Source organism: Rattus rattus, chromosome 2 (genome assembly GCF_011064425.1).
Source record: "Rattus rattus isolate New Zealand chromosome 2, Rrattus_CSIRO_v1, whole genome shotgun sequence".
NCBI classification, from domain to species: Eukaryota; Metazoa; Chordata; class Mammalia; order Rodentia; family Muridae; genus Rattus; species Rattus rattus.
In genome coordinates, this window is record NC_046155.1 from 52,645,967 (window position 1) to 52,663,752 (window position 17,786).

General features: G+C 42.9%; 1 protein-coding gene across 1 annotated transcript in view; it reads left to right on the forward strand.

Moving 5' to 3' along the window:
• Positions 1-2,812: 2,812 nt before the first annotated feature.
• Positions 2,813-17,786, forward strand: part of Add3 (adducin 3) — a 31,300-nt gene continuing 16,326 nt past the window's right edge. Inside the window, 4 exon segments of the mRNA XM_032892186.1 lie at positions 2,813-3,040; positions 12,530-12,668; positions 16,203-16,354; positions 17,206-17,286. Coding sequence (XP_032748077.1) covers positions 2,846-3,040; positions 12,530-12,668; positions 16,203-16,354; positions 17,206-17,286 — 567 coding nt within the window. The 5' untranslated portion in view covers positions 2,813-2,845.

The following is a 17,786-nucleotide window of genomic DNA, read 5'->3' on the forward strand; positions in this document are numbered from 1 at the left end:
GGCTTGGTGGGAGAACATCATATGCCCTTAGGACATTCTCATTAAGACACTGACCTAAAGCTGGGTTGCAGTACCCGCTCAATAGCAGGGCTGACACTGACCCTCTTCAGGTTTTCTTGTTTTGCTCATGGTCACTTAATGCATATATTGAATCTTAACTCCACCCTGAGCATACTGTCCTCTCTCACAGGTCAGCCTCTGCTCTGTTCTCCATTTCAACAGTGTTGCCATTTGAGGAATTTATGTAAATGAATCCAGCACCAGATAACCACTGCAATTAGCTTTTTTTAAAGTGTTATATACTCTTTGATATTATAAACAAACCACAGTAAGTGCCTTTCAGTGATAAAAAGGCGACAGCATCCTTGACATAGGGATTCTAATTCAGTCAGCTTTGTGAAGAATAGACAATTGCTTCTTGATGGTTAGCCATTGCCTATAACGAGCCAGCAGGCACAAGCTGAGACACAGGGAGTCTTGTTGTTTCTGAGACGGCGGTCGATTGTTCCTAGTGTCCAAACTCAGTCACATGCCCAGTTAAGTGGTATCCTCAGAGGAGGGGGTCAGTTGTTCATGGAACTTCTGAGGCTTCTCCTTGACTGATGTGGAGATGAAGTGCCTTCTGCCTGAGTGATGTAGTCAGTGTGGCAACTGCCACAGTTCTGACATCTCTTGGGAAGTTAGTGAATCATTCTGAGGAACCTAGTCCTGTGTGTATCATACATCAGGAAATCATACCTGCTAAGGAACGGAAAGGATCTTGAGAGGGGCAAAAGCTGGGCCTGACACAAAGCCAGCATGGGGAGGTCTGCCCACGCGCCTCACTGGCAGTGCGCGGCGCGTTACTCTGGGGTGTTTTGAGCATCGTTCCCTTTAAAAACTCAGTTTGACCAAGAAAACAAGCACAACAGCAACAAGAGCAGGAGGAAGCTGAAGAGGAAGGGCAGGCCAATCTGTTATCCCCTAAGTAGCTAAATATTGGTCAGCTCGGAAGGTTCCACAGTCGACACAGGACAGATGGCATCATTCCCCATGGTTGGTCCTGTACTGAGCAGAGGTGTGGGTGATGATGTCCCTGCTCTCTCCCCTGCCTAGAGTAGGATGCTTAGCTGTTTCCTCTTCCTGACATGAAGACCTGTCAACTCTGCTGCTCCTGGCCTCCAGCTTCCCTGGGAAACAGTAGAGCAAATTAAGATGCACATATACGGGCTTAAAGTCAAAGCAGGAGAAAGAAGATGTCTCAACCACGTGACACTGGCTTTTTTTATTTGCCTGAATTTTACCAAAGTCTAAAAAAATTTATGTTTTCTTCCTCAAATCCAAATGAGTTGGCTTTAGCGTGTATTCTAAGTTAAATTAGTTTTATTTTTACATATTTATTTTGTTTTTAATTTTGTGTATTTATGTGTGTCCGTGTGCGTGTCCGTGTCCGTGTCCGTGTCCGTCCGTGTGTGTGTGTGTGTGTGTGTGTGTGTGTGTGTGTGTGTGTGTGTGTGTGTACATGGATGGGCCAGTGCTTGTGTTTTGTGGGGCTTTGTGTGTGTGCGTGTGTCTATCTATATATACAGTCAGCGTTCTTTTTCTATTTCTGTTTTTTTTTTTTGTTTTTTTTTTTTTTATATTTTTTGTTTTTTTTTTTTTTTTTTTTTTTTTTATTTTTATTTCTTTTATACATTTTTTTTATTCCTTTCCTTTCGGAAACATCCCCCCCCCTCCCTTCCTTATGGGTTCCTCCCAACCCTCCCCCATTGGCCTCTCCCCCAACAGTCTAGTTCAGGGGTTCAGTCTTAGCAGGACCTACCTCTTACTAGGATATTCATTGCTACCCCAACAGAGTCCAGGGTCACAATAGCCTTTGGGTAGTGGCTTAATCACTGAGCTCTGGTTTTGGCATTGTTGTACTCCAGTCCCTTAAATTAATTTAAAATGTCACATCATATATTTTTTTAAAATTCAGTTCATTTAGATCATGAATTTTTTCTTAGCTCTGAAATAGTAATTTCAACTTAGCATTATAATCTAATGATATTTTCCAGTTTTATTTTTTTTTGTTTGTTTTTTGGAGAGCTGAGAATATTCCATTGTGTTTACCACATTTTCTGTAAAAGGGCATCTTTCTTTCCAGTTCCTATTATAAATAAGGAGAATAGTGGAGCACGTGTCTTTTTTTATGTTGGGCATCTTTTTGGGATCCAGCCATGATCCTCAGTGCACTGAAGAACAAATGGTTGTACCAGTCTCAATCCCACCAACAATGGGCATCCATCACAAAACCTTCTCCATGAGCCCACCCTTTTTTTTTTCATTTTTTTTTTTCGGAGACTGGGGACCTAACCCAGGGCCTTTCACTTAAACTTTCGGGTCAAGCGCCTACCACCGAGCCAAATCTCAACCCATGAACCCATGAGCCCTTTTTTTTTTTTTTTTTTTTTTTTTTGCCCAGGGCTTTTTTAATTTCTTTTTTAATTTTCTTTTTAATTTTACTTTGTGTGTGTGTGTGTGTGTGTGTGTGTGTGTGTGTGTGTGTGTGTGTGTGTATTTTGCTCATATGTATGCACCACATATGTGCCTGATGCAGAGGCCAGGAAAGGGTGTTGATCCTCTGGGATTGAAGTAACAGACAGTTGTTAGCCTCCTTGTGGGTGTTAGGAACTGAACCAGCTTCTCTGGAAGAGCAGCCAGCGTTCTTAACCATTGAACCATCTCTCCAGTCCCTGAAGGTTCTTTTAAAAGAAAATTTGTTTCCAAAAGTTTAAAAGTTGTACTTGGCTCCTGTAGAGTGGATTTACCAAGGTGCTGTAGTAAGTGTCTGTGTGTTTACTCTGTAGAGAAGAAGACTTGAAGCATGAGTTCAGACACCAACCAAGCTGTGATCACCACTCCTCCTCCTCCCAGCATGCCTCACAAAGAGAGGTATTTTGACCGAATCAATGAAAGTGATCCGGAATACCTTCGAGAGAGGAACATGTCTCCTGATCTACGACAGGACTTCAATATGATGGAGCAGAGGAAGCGAGTCACTCAGATCCTGCAGAGTCCTGTGAGTTGACGTAACCCTAAGCCTTTCTTCCTCTTTGGAGCCCTTGCTAGGATGTAATGAAATAGTTGAAACTCCTCAGTAAAGAAGGGCTGGGAAAACGGTGAACTTCTGCTTAAAGACTGAGCGGACTCACGTATAAGAGCTAAGGGAAACTTTAACAGTAGCGAAGTCATTCAATAATGTAGATTCTCTGTGTGTGCTTTCTGGGTGTGAGTCCACCTAAAGACAGACAGTGGCTCTACTGAGAGTTGGAGGATAGCCAATTAAGACATCCGAGCCGAGAACAAGTGCACCACAGTCAGGACTGGAGAACAAGCTAGCTATATTCATGTGCACATTTTGTGTCCCTTTGGGTACTCTAACTTCAACATTCATAACAGTATAGAAAGACTTGAGGATTTGAGGAGCTCTGTGCTTTAGTAAGCTATTGTTAAATAACTCATGTAGGCACATATATATGTATTCCACAATAACTAGACTAAAGTGGATTATAAATTTAGCGTAAGCTGAAAATTTTGTCAACGCAGTAGTTGACAAATCATATTGGAGTAATTTGTTAAGTTTCTTCCAGTGGTTTAATGCAGTGGTTCCCAATCTTCCTTAATGCTGTGACCCTTTAATACAGTTCTTTATGTTGTGGTGACCCCCAACCATAAAATTAACTTTGTTGCTACTTCATAACTAATTTTTCTACTATTATGAATCATAATGTAAATATCTGTGTTTTCCAGTAATCTTAGGCAACCCCTCTGAACCCAAAGAGGTCACGACCTACAAAGAAACACTGCTTTAGTGGAATTCCACAGGTCCCATAAAATGATGGGAAGTGAGTCGCTGGATTTGAGAGGCAGAATGGATTTCTAAGTTTATGTGTAGTGAAGATCGCAGGACTCCTCAGGCCGAGGTGGCTCACTTAGGCTCCTGGGATCTAGGTTAGGGGTCTGCTGCTAAAATAAGCACAGGCCGTGCAGGCTGCATTTCTGGTGGCCTGGTAAATCATTTGGTTCTGTGGCCTTGTGAAGGTAATCACACAAGTTGAGTCCAAAGCCAAAGGGGAATTCCATCCTGAGTAATTTTCCCTCAGCAGTGGCCTTAATGAAAGCACTGAAAGACAAGGGACAAAGCAGTGCAAGCTTTGAAGGATTTTCTAAGTGTGGTGCCTGTTTAAAAGACGCCTTTCAAAGAAAGCAGAGACGAGCCAGAGAGAAGATGGCAGAGTTCGTGCGCTGTGCCTTGCCACAGATAGGAGCTAACTTACTACCAACCGGTTATCATAACCTGCACTGCAAAGCATTGGAACAATGAAATCCAGACCACGTTTTGTTCAGGATTGTAAAACATTGACTTTTTTTGTAGGATAAATGTCCCAGAGAACCAGTCAGTAAAAATGGGAAAAGTGCTAACTACATTTATATGCCAGATTTTTCTGTTTTCCAGTATTCTTCCATTAAAGACATCATAGCTTTGAGAATATTTTATTTTTATTTTTATTTATTTATTTTTTTGAGACAAGGTTTCTTTGTATAGCCCTGGCTGTCCTGGACGTCACTCTGTAGAACAGGCTGGCTTTGAAATCAGAGAGATCCACCTGCCCCTACCTCTTAAGGATTAAAGGTGTACACCACCACTGCTGGGCATAGATTTCCATTTTTAACAAATTAAAAGTATTGACTTTATTAATGGAAAAGAACAGGTATTTATCTGCTCAAAAGAACAGTCAGTTTTTACTCAGAAAAAAAATGAAGAGGCTAAAATTTAATTAATTAATTAAAAGATATAATTTTTCCCCTTAGAGCTTTGCCTAATGAATGTTAAATTTTGTTCATGAAATTTTGGAAAAGCGTGTGACAGTGGTGTTCACCTTTCCTTTGAAGTAGCATTTCTCAACCTATGGTCGTGACCTATTTGGTTGTCACATATCCGATATCCTATGTATAAATATTAACCTTATGATTCATACAAGTAGCAAAGTCACAGTTAACGAAGCAGCAGAGCTAACTTTATGAGTGGGAGTCACCAGGAGGTGGGGGCTGTAGTTAAGGGTAGCAGCACTGGGAAGGCTGAGAAGCACTGCTTTAAAGGGTCAGACTTTCCTCTTCAGGAAGTGGCACTGTGGCCTCTACTGGTTCCCTCCTCCAGGGAGCAAACCATCCCAACCAGCTCACAGTTAGCTCTTGTTACCTCGTGTGTCTGAAGGGCAGCACTGAGAAGCAGGTGAGCTGAGTAGTCAGGCTCGCCTCAGCTTTCCTATCAACCTGCAGCCCAGACACCTGCCCAGGCTGCTGTCACCTGAGGCTCTTCTGGAGCTCCTTGCAGAAGACTAGAGTTCCCGTCACATGCACCTTTTTTAAGGCTGCTAGGAATGGGGTATGTGTTCTCCCCTCCAGCTTCCACCCCCAAGTGCCAGCACTAACTACCCTTGTTCCTTTAAGTGCAAGTTTGCAATGTTTCTGCCTCTATAATTCTTTTAAATTTTCATTGGTCACCTACAAATATATTGAAGTCTACTTATTAGACAAATTTATAATCAATAAAAACCTAAAGCAAAGACATTACTAATTTATGTTTATAAATTTTAAATTTTAAATAAAGTTTTAAAATTTAAAATAATGTCATTTGAGAAGAAAGCAAATGAGAGAAACTAACAGAAGCAAAATGCTCTCTTAGTTAAACTTATACTGTGCACTGGGTGCCTGCTACAAATGTATAGCGGGCTGTGATCTCCAAACAACTCCAACTCAACACATGAACAGATTGAAACCGGAAGCCACCACAGAACTGGCTGAATGGTTTTGGCTTGGTTAAATGGCGGCCTTGGAATTTTAACCCAGGTTCTGTTAGGCTGTAATTACCAAAGCAGGGGCAGGTCCTGCTCACAAGACCTCTCTGGCTTCACTTTTGTGGCTTAAGCTAATCAGCCCAACCCTGGGAGCCTTTCTAGAGTAAGACACTATGGGTCTATACAAATGTGAATATTTGATTTTTGCATATGCAAATATGGAAATATGCAAAAATAGCACTTTACTCTTTCGCCAGAAATGAAAGAACAAAGAATTTGTCTAAATGTTGTGGGTATAAGGAAAAAAAGAATTGTCTTGTTTTAACTTTGAAGAAAAATATTCTCTTTCTAGGAATTTCACGGTGTTTTTCACATTTGAAGCATAGGTAGTGTAGCTCAGACACCCAACACAAATAGTGTTTAAATAACAGACATCCCCGTGCCAGAGCTTATTTCAAACACAGAAGAAACTGGAGTGCCCTTAGGAGAGTAACTGGTTAGAGTCACCACCTTCTTTCTGGTCACTTAGGAAAGTTAAGACACAAATGTTCTTTATAAACTTTATTTGTATGCCAATTTGAAGGAAAGTTATTCCAACCCTGACCGTCATATAAAGTCAGTGCAGGAGGAAGACCATCCAGAAGAAAGTTTTGTTAATTTGTTTTTTCTCCTCAGTAAAACCAGTGGAGATCTAGTTCTAGGTTAATGCATTTCTTAGTAGAGAAACTCTAAGGAAGTCAGTGTGCTCCGTCCTATCGTGCTTTAGCAGAAATCTAATCACATAATTGTACGCTACCATAGACGCAAGTCTGTGATCCCCCACCACACACACACACACACACACACACACACACACACACACACACACACACACACTTCCTCTCTACTAATTATTATGAAGTGTACTATCCAGAAGTGGGTAGAGTTCATCTGATGTCTTTAGCATGAATCAGTATTCTGTTCCCTAAGTCTCCTAAGGTAGACATTACTAGTAAATCTGCCTGTGTGTTTGTTTCATTGTTTGTTTATAGCATTAACTAAAATGATTCCATCCGGTCAGATTCTTTTCAAATTGTTCTTTTATCTGTGTTTGTGTGTTCAGGTGCCCTTGTGTATGTGAGTTCATGTGCACAGGTGCATAGAAGTCAAAGACAGTGCTCCCTCCCCACTTGTTTTTGGCAGGTAGGTTGTGTGTGTGGGTGACCTAAATCGGTCAAGTAGGCTAATCTGGCTAGCCAGCTACCCTAGACATCCTCCTGTCTCCGCTTCCCTGCGGTAGGATTACAAGCATATGCCTCCACCTGTTTCTGTTGTTGTTTTAATATTTTATTAATCCTTTGAGAATTTTACACATACCCACAAAATATCTTTATCATATTTAGTCTACACACCTCAGCCTAACTCTTCTTACTCCTTGATTTTATACCTTCTCTCTCTCTCTCTCTCTCTCTCTCTATATATATATATATATATATATATATATATATATATATATATATGAATGATACACATAAATCCCGTCAAGTCCAATTTGTGCTGACCATAATGTACACATCAGTGTGGGGCCCATCCGTTGTTGTATGGTCAGTCTGCCAAGGGCCACCCTCCAAAGAAAGGAGCCTCTTCCCTCCTCTCGGCCCCACCGCTGCTCCTAGCTAGAGATGGTGGCTTGCAGGCTGCTGCCCCCTCCATGCTGGAGTACTCAAGGGTTGATCTTGTGCAGGCACCACAGCTGCCGTGTGTCCAGAAGACACTGCTGTACCCCAGCCCTCTCCAACCTCTGGCTCCTAATCTTCCTCCTCCTCCTCCTCGAGTTCTCTGAGTCTTAGGGAAAGAGCTGTGATGAAGACGCCCGACTCGTGGCTGAGCACTCACCGCCATTTTACCTTCTGCCCCTGACCGCCCCTGACCAGTTGTGAATTTCTGCACTAACACCATCTACTGCACGTAGGATAAGGGCTGAAAACTCTATTAATCTGTAGGTAGAGAGATACATATTTAAGGCACAGATTGATATTACATTCATTTAGCACATTGTAGTAGTAGGTTCATCCCTGGGACCTATGAGTTCCTGGTCATGGAATCATGGTCGGATTTACAATACCAGGCATGAGTTTCCTTCTGTGGAGCAGGCCTCACATGCAAATCGACAGCCTGTGTGGTCACCCTCCTAGCAATTCATGTTACTATGGCACCCATGGCGTTTGCTAAGCTTCTTTCTATGTAAGTTATGGGATTGAACCACGTCTTCCTGCTTGCATGGCAGACACTTTACAAAGAGGGCATCAGATCACAGTACAGATAGATGGTAGCACCATGTGGGTTCCGGGAATTGAACTCAGGACCTCTGGAAGAACAGCCAGTGCTCTTAACCTCTGAGCCATCTCTCCAGCCCCCTATGAAACTCAGTTTTATAGTCTTACTCAACAATAAAAGAAAATAAAAGGATGCAAGATTCAGATAAGCGCAACTCTTTCAGCATTTTTTACCTAAGCATGATATACTCCATTATTTTAGACTTGTATTTGATAAGGGAGCTGTTTAAACTGTCAGTTTTGGAGACAAACTAAGTTTTCAGGTAGGATTTTAAGTTGCAACATTGAATTACTTCTTTAAAATGTATAACATGCAAAGAAGTTGAAATCTTATTTTTTTAAAAAATGATTTATCCGAGCAGAGGATAGACAGATTTTATGCAATTACTACACAGAAGAAATCAATCCTCCATTTAAATAACACTGACAAGACTGTTTTCTGAATAATAACCCAGCTAATGGATTTTGCCATCCTTTACAAAAATGGAAAGTTGGTATTATGGTAGCTGAGATAAAGTAGACATAGAAAAGGAAAGGCACATGGTTCTCGTCTCCTGGTGCGGCTGCATTGGAAGGACAGGTAGCAGTGCAGCCGGAAGACAGGCGCCCTGAACAGACGGGAGGAAGTCTAGAGTTCAGACTGGACACAGAAGAGAGGGAACGCTGGGACTTCCCCAGCGAGGCCATTCAGGAGGGGACTCCGAGAAGAAGGGTACATAAGACACAGTGATATAAAGGAAGGAATTCTATCTGACACAGCAGAATGAGCAAGCAGGCATACATGTGCACTGTAATGAGAGGATGCTGAAGGTTAGACCTGAGCGTTAGGATCTGAGGGCAGGCAGATAAAACCAGAAAACTCGTGAAGTCCCACAGAGCCAACAGGTTTGTTCATTACTTCTTTTTAAATCTTTTCCTTAATGTATTGCATAATGTATTGGTGTGCAATGCTTGGGTTTTTTTTTTTTTTTTTTTTTTTTTTTTGGTTTTTTTTTTTTGTGCTTGGGACCGAACCCAGGGCGTTTCGCTTCCTAGGGTAGCGCTCTTCCTCTGAACTAACTCCCCAACCCGGGTTTTTTTTTTTTTAAGATTTATTTATTTATTATATACAAGAACACTGCAGCTGTCTTCACACACACCAGAAGAGGGCTTCAGATCCCATTACAATGGTTGTGAGCCACCATGTGGTTGCTGGGAATTGAACTCAGGACCTCTGGAAGAGCAGTCAGTGCTCTTACCCTCTGAGCCATCTCTCCAGCCCGCTTGTTTTCTATTGGTGTTCAAGACTTACCTCATCCATCGTTTAGTACGAAGCTCACTTACCTTGTACTTCTGTTTTCTCATTGGTAAACAAGGAACCTGCTTTACACATCTGCTGTGAAAATACATGGACGCAACAGAGGTGTGGGGCACAGTGCCAGCACACAGATTGATAAACTAAAACACAGGAGATTTTTGTGTCAGTACTTTGAAGATTATAGTCATAATTTCTTGGATTATACTCTGGTCTTTGAAGGCTTTAAAGACTGTCACCCTGATAGCATTCTGGCTTAATTGTACTGTTTCTAGACTGTCACATCACCAGTCCCTCCTTTGTTGTGCTCATGTGTGAAGACGACTTTGTGCTGTGGGTTTGTATGTTGTTACTGGAGACTTAACATGCTCTCCCCTCTGGAAGCCAGGGTGTGGTGGAAGCTTGCTGCCTGCCTACAGGCTAGTGTCTGGCTGTGTCTGATGCACCTTGCTGCATGGGGCAGACATATGGCCTAGTACTCCAGGTCACCACAGTCCACTAATAACCTTAGTGCTGCATCGCCATCCAACCAAAGGCTCCTGTGCCAGGGCTCATTCAACATCTCCAGCCCAGCACACCTCTGCCTGATACTTGGTTTCAGAAGTACAGCCCAGCTCTGATAACGTTAGGAAAAGATCCTCTGCCCAAGTCAAAGTTCTACCTTTAGATGTTTATTCCCTTTAGTTATTAGCTGCGCAGGCTTGAGCATATTTTAGGAATCTTTCATGTGTTCATGTCAGTCAACTACAAAGAATTACTTTATTGACATTTGATATAAGAATGTAATTAATGACTCATCTTAAAGTGCTTTTAATATTTTGTTGATTGGTTTATTGGTTTCTGTATTAGAAACCAATGTATTATTGGTTATAACTATAATGTTATATATTATATATAAATTGTATATATATATACATTGTATATATATTTATATATTGTATAATTAATATAGCATACATTATATGATAGTATAAATATGCAATAATTATTTATTATATATTAGAGTCTTGCTATGTTACCCTGGATGGCTTACCTGGAATTTAATACATAGCCCAGGCTGTTCTCAAGATCAACATCCACCTGCCTCAACCTTTTAAATATTGGGATTATAGGTCTATATCACCATTCCTAGCCCTTTTAATATTTGAAAGTTGAGAACATTTACTGACAACTTCCTAGAATGAACTGGAACCATTTATATCATAGTAATTGTTATACTTGCTTCTGTTTTATGACATAAGTAGTTATCTGAATCACCTTCCAAAAACATGGGACAAAAATTGACATATGTGACAAAAAATTAAATGTTTAGCTTTAAGAGAATTATCATCTTTTGATGTTTTGTCAGTTGTATGAACAGGCTAGGGGTATGGTTATTTACATTAAGAATAGCTTTCTTTGTGACCTACAGAAGTCATTTAGACTTAAAGGGACAGTCATCCCTGATGTCTCCCATGACATCATACATAAGCCAAAGCTTTCGGGTGGTACGTGCTGTATTGTGGGTTATATGGAAGTGAGAACATGTTTACCAACAAAAGAACTGGTGTCTGTGTCCTTACCCCTGAGATCTATTACCTGTGTGACTTTGAATACCTTGTGAATATACATCGTCTTATTTAGCAGAAATTTCTGATCACCTTAACAAATGCTTATAGCTCTCTTAAGCAACAAGTTGCTCTTTAATCTTGAAGCCATTAAATCAGACTCCGAGCAGGTTTCCTGATTCATGTGTGTTCCCTGGGAGATTAGATGAACTTGAACCTGTTTCTAGCAAGTATGTACAACTTTACGGTGTACACTTAATACCTTAACCTCATTCCTGGTTCTTACTTCCTCCTTGGGTTTATTTTTCACATTAGCTTGACTTTCCTTGCCTATGTTTATATATATATATATATCATAATCAGTGTAGTTTTTTAACTGAATCAAAGAATGTTAATTATAGCTGCTTTCAACTGAGCATTTAAAATGGTTTTGGGGGTTGGGGATTTAGCTCAGTGGTAGAGTGCTTACCTAGCAAGCGCAAGGCCCTGGGTTCGGTCCTCAGCACCGAAAAAAAAAATGGTTTTGTTTTAAAGGGAAGATCAGGTTTTATAAGAAGAGATTGACTGGTTACCATCTATCCACGCTTTTTCTATAATTACATAAAAATTCACCGAGGATATCTGGAGATTGTTTTCTTTTCAGCCTTTAGCATGGGAAATAAAATGCGGTGCCTGTCTCTGAAGACACTGTATCTTCATTTCATTTGATTAAGAGCACCTAATGTTCCTCTCCCTAAGAGCGTCTTGCTGCCTATTTCATGTTTCATATTTTATTGTCAGTGGCGTAGTTAGAAGCCTCAGAAGAGGTTTGGGAGAGAGAGTTCACACAGGGCAGAGGTATGGGAGAGAGAGAGAGTTCACACAGGGCAGAGGTTTGGGAGGGAGAGAGAGTTCACACAGGGCAGAGGTTTGGGAGAGAGAGTTCACACAGGGCAGAGGTTTGGGAGAGAGAGTGTTGTTCACACAGGGCAGAGGTTTGGGAGAGAGTTCACACAGGGCAGAGGTTTGGGAGAGTGTGTGTTCACACAGGGCAGAGGTTTGGGAGAGAGAGAGTTCACACAGGGCAGAGGTTTGGGAGAGAGAGTGTGTTCACACAGGGCAGAGGTTTGGGAGAGAGAGTTCACACAGGGCAGAGGTTTGGGAGAGAGAGAGTTCACACAGGGCAGAGGTTTGGGAGAGAGAGTTCACACAGGGCAGAGGTTTGGGAGAGAGAGAGTTCACACAGGGCAGAGGTTTGGGAGAGAGAGAGTGTGTTCACACAGGGCAGAGGTTTGGGAGAGAGAGAGTTCACACAGGGCAGAGGTTTGGGAGAGAGAGTGTTCACACAGGGCAGAGGTTTGGGAGAGAGAGTGTTCACACAGGCAGAGGTTTGGGAGGGAGAGAGAGGGCAGAGGTTCAGGGAGAGAGAGTTCATACAGGGCAGAGGTTTGGGAGGGAGAGAGAGTTCATACAGGGCAGAGGTTTGGGAGGGAGAGAGCGTTCATACAGGGCAGGTTTGTAGCATTGCGCTCCGTGCGAGGTGTGTGTGCTCAGCTGGTTATGTGTGTGTTGCAGGCCTTTCGGGAAGACCTAGAGTGCCTCATCCAAGAACAGATGAAGAAAGGCCACGACCCGACCGGATTGCTAGCGTTACAGCAGATCGCTGACTACATCATGGCCAACTCCTTCACCGGCTTTTCTTCACCTCCCCTGAGTATGTGCCTTGTGATTCTTCATTCCCTCCACTGAGGAACACTGCACCTCCTTAGCTCCCTGTTCAGCTATATAACATACAGCTAGGTCTGGTGGCACAGCCTACAGGACCAGTACCAACTGCTCAGTGGAGAAAGAAAAGGGTCATAAAACCAAGGCCAGCCTGGGAAACTTAATGAAGACCCTCAGAAGTAAGCAAGAGGTGTAGAGATTACTCAGTGGCTGGTACTGTGCATAGGGCCACAGGTTTAATCCTCAGTGCATTTTAAAAGCTAATAACGTCTGATCCTTAGAGTAGTTTATCAGCCAGCCACTTAGTAGACTTTGACAGCCTTACTAAAATATCATAAGACACTATATGGTCACTGTCCCAGATGGAAGCATTTTAATTAATCTGGAAGACCAGTGTAGTAATTTGTGCTTTCTTTTGGCTCAGTTTCTGAGTGATTTCAGCCCATCCCAGCAGGAAAGGCAAAAGAGCTCTGACTGTGAGAGGAGAGCCTAAGACAGAACAGCTTCTCACAGCACAGGAAGCTGTCCCTGCTGGTCTACTTCTCAGCAGCTACCCCACTCCCAAAGGTTGTACAGCCTTCACCGTAGGGCACAAACTGCAGACCAAGCATTCAACATATAATCCTTTAGTGAACATTTCAGAATCAAGCCACAACAATGCCTGTAGAAGAACTGCTTAAAAGCCATTCACAAGAATGTGTGTGTTCCCCTTTCCTGTGTCCTCCTGCTGAGAGCTGGAGTTGACTTAGCATGGAGGAGACTGAGGGAAGCTGAAAGAGAGGACAGAGTCAGATTTGGAGGGTATTCTAGAGAGAGCGTCGTGGACAGGACTGGGGCATTATTCATCGCTTAGCTCACTGCTAAGAGCAGCGGTTTGTGTCTGTGACCTCCCTGTGAGTGCTAGACCCACTGCTGGAAGCCCTAGGGCATGGGCTGTGACTGTATTCAGAATCTGCAGTGGCAGGCAGGTGCCAGCCACACATGGCTGGCAGACGTCCCTCACGGAAGACACAGGAGAGATAGGGCTTTCCTTTCTTTTATGTCCCCTTCTGCCTCTTTCTTTTGTTGATAGAGATTTCTAAGTCAGATTTTATTGAATTCAAGTCTTTTTCAAACACTTGAGACCCAGTAGTAGGAGAGTGCAAGGCAGGGTATTTGTAGAACTCCAAGGGCACCATTGCCTTGGGCCTGAGGGTCCTGGGATAGCAATCTAGGGAAAGGAAGTGGGTCAGACTGAAAGGCTTCACTATTAGACCCAAGAAGCTGCCAGCATAGAAACTGAAAGCCCGAGTGAAGAGAGGACTGGTGGCTGATGATCTGAGTGAGGGCCAGGAAGGAGAGGAAACAAAGTCAGGTCATTGAAAGAGTCTCCGGGAGCATCCACGCCTGCCCCAGCTGTGTGGTTGTGGGTATGTGAGGGAGGAGAACACCACCAAGAACCCTAGGGAGCTGAGTGGCAGGCTTGACATGCTGGGGACGGGCGGGCATGTGAGTCACCTGGCTTCCAGAAAAGCAGTCTACCAGAAGAAACAAGAAATCAAAGCTTGGGCTATTTTTAAGCACTCTAACAGTGGGCATTTGTACCAAGCACTGGTTTAGAGACAAGGACTACACAGGCAGATTCTTTTTCTCTTGGTGTTAGGAAATACACTAAGTAAAGCAGATGATCAGACGATAGGCATTGCCAGGCCAAGAATTCCAGTATGGCGATGTGCTGGAAGTGTCTGGGAAGTGCATACACAAGGTCAGCACAGATGACCTCTCTCGGGAGGGCCCGTATCACCGGATGCTTGAAAAGCAGGGTGTGCCGCCTTAAGATGGAGAGAAAATGTCAAGTCCAGGAACCTGGTAAAGGTACCAAGTAGGAAAAAAGTGGGGATGCAATTGTGCTCTTCAGGGAGCAGAAATAAAGATAACAGCCTGCTTGCTATCGGAGGGGACAACGAGGACAGAAGTAGATGAGAGCACAGGCAGGGCACGTGATATTTAAATGCGATGGTGATGGTTTGGAAGTTGGCTCTTGTTTCTACCTTTGTGGGAAGACATTTTTAAACTGGAATGATTTTTAAAGCCACACAAGATTTTCTGTGCAAGAATGGACTTGAAGATTTCATACATTTAATAAGAAAACTAGGAAGAACCAGGGTTCAGGATATAATTTGGGTTGGGAAATGAAAGAAACTTATGACATGTTTGCTTTAAGTTGTTGAAATGCAGTCATTATACACGAGGTTGAGCACACAGGAGAGTGCCTGGGTGGGCAGATGTAGAGAAATGCTACCCAGGCCCCCGCGCCACGTGGGGGAGAGAACTAATGCAGACCCTGCCCTCTGAGCATCCGAGTTTCCGTATCAGGAACATGTTTGTACTTATAGGTGGCAAAGCAAGGCAGCAGGAAAGCCATATCCCATCGCCCAGTAGTAACTAGAAGTCAGGAGGTGCAAATGAACCCATTGGGAAGATTTTTTTGTGGTGATGTAAAAAAAAGAGAAATTATGTAGGGAGTAGAAAAAGTAAAGAATAAAATAATGGTGACTATAAAAGTTTATTAAAAATTAAAGTATTTTAGCTGGGTGTGATGGATCAAGCCTTTAATCTTGGCACTTGGGAGGTAGAGGCAGGTAAATCTTTGAGTTTGAGGCCAGCCTGGTCTACAGAGAAAGTTCCAGAATGGCCAGGGCAACACAAAGAAACCCTGTCTCAAAAAGAAAATGTTTAAGTGTTTTGTTTGGCCTATATATGATTGAAACTATTTCTTTGGGGTAGTTTGTAATATTTCAAATTTTGATGATCTCAAGCTTTCGACCTACCATTTATTTTATTTTTGAGACAGGATCTTATGTAGTGTAAGCTGGCCTTGAACTCATTATGTAGTCAAAGATGACCTTGAACTTGTGATCTTGCTTTCTCTACCTCCCAAGTGCACAGGTTATAGGAATGTACCACTACACACACCCAGTTGGGTTGGGAGGAGGGAGAAGAGGTGAAAAGGGAGGAGCATTCCGAGTCCAGCAGCAGGGCGAGCACTGAGAGGTGGGCAGTGAGCGTGAGCGGAAGCTGTATGCTTACTCAGTAACAGGTAGACTTGGTAGCAGGAGACAGAAGCCAGACAACTATTTGCATGCATTTTTTCCCATTTTAGATGCTTTTACATTTGACTGTCAAAATAGATATTAGGAAGTTATCTTTCAATTGATTTTCTTATTATTATAAGAAACAGCTGTGTTTCTTAGTGGCATTTTTACCTTTGGGGTCATCTGACCATTTTTTCCAAGTGAGGTAACTTGCAGTCACTCTCTCACAGGTCTAAGGTGAAACACCTCTCACCAAGCCATTAGTGAAGACAGCAACCCATTCTCATTTCTCTGAAAAGACATTGAATTAATAAGCTATAGTATGTGCTGATAATTTCAGGAGGTTGTTCACAAAGCTGGAATTCACCAGACGTGGGCTACTTGCCAGCATCTCATTGTTAGGGTAAAGGATTACTTGAGTCAGATCTCTTGTGTTTTTCCCCATTTAGGTCTTGGCATGGTCACTCCTATTAATGACCTTCCTGGTGCAGACACATCCTCGTATGTGAAGGGAGAGAAGCTCACTCGTTGCAAACTCGCCAGCCTGTACAGACTCGCAGATCTGTTTGGGTGGGCACATCTGGCAAATACGTACATCTCGGTGAGTCCTTTTCCTTTGGTTCCCTTTTCTGAAACTCTAACTAGATGACAACAGTGATCTTTACTAGAAAGTCCAATTTTCAGATTTAATGATAAATTAAACCTCATCTCCAAGGAAAAGACTAATTCCCCAGCTTTCCTCTTCCCTCTCTCTTGTCTGTGATGTTCCTTCAAAGACCAGCTGTAGAACTTCCCAGAAAGAACTCATGAGTGACCCCCTTCCTGTGATCCATAGCCGAGCAGCTTCAGTGTCACTGAAAGGCATTGGGACAGCAAGAGCAGAGCACACAGGGTTCCTCCCTGTGTTTGTGTCGTTGTGAGCACTTTTCCTCATTTGCTTACAGACAAGCATTGAAAGTTAGGAAGTGCAGATGAGAGAGCATCAGGGTCTCATCTGACTGAGGCCAAGTCCTCACTGGCGTAGAAGAGAGGCTACTGAGGGGAGGGGCAGAAGGGGGGGGAGAGGCTGGGGAAGGAAGACGAGAGAAGACAAAGAACAAAACCAATTTTGAGTGAAAAATACCACAATGCTTTGTCAACTAATAAATCCATAAATAATAAATACACCTCATCTGCTCACTGTCATCTGTTTTCACCCTGCCACACTTAGAAGGATGCTGCTGTTTGGAATAAAAACCATCGAGACCCTGAGTGGGAATGGTATGGGCAGTGCTGCAGGTTCCCACAGTAGCCGTTCCTCAGTGTCCCCACCTCACCGACATTTGATTCCCTCACAGATGGTTTTTTCCTCCAGACCCCTGTCCATTGGAAACATAAACCTAGCCACATTTATGCTGTAAATGCAGGTGACTTCTTGTTCTAAGCCCTTGGTGTTTTCTTTGTTTCTTTCAGGTACGAATAAGTAAGGAGCAAGACCACATCATAATAATTCCCAGAGGCCTCTCTTTTTCTGAAGCCACAGCCTCCACTCTGGTATTGTTCTCATCCCTGTGTTACTCTTTCTGGGTACTCTTGTGTTTAAGAAAAAATTTAGAGTTTAAGAAAAATAGGGTGACTGATGATGACCATAAGTTGACTTGGAAATATCTGATACTTTTTTCTTTTCTTGAGACAGAGGTCTCACTAGACAGTCCTAACTGGCCTCAGACTCACAGAATCCTACCTGCCTCTGCCTGCCAAGTGTGGGATTAAAAGTGTGCACCACCACACCTGGCCCCGCCTAGATTTTAAAGAAAAACTTTTGACTTTGTCCAACTTGTATACTTACAAATTGTTTTTCCAAACAAGGTTAAACTATAGTCCAGAGTTGCATGTAAACTGTCTAGTTGGTGCGAGGATGGCCCCTGCCTCGTGTCTTCTTTTCTCCATGACCCCATGCCCAGCGGCTGTCATGGGTGTGGGATACAGTTGGAACCACAGGCGCCCTGGGTGCCAGTGTCAGCAAGTGCTGGCCTTAGCTCACACCTCTGATG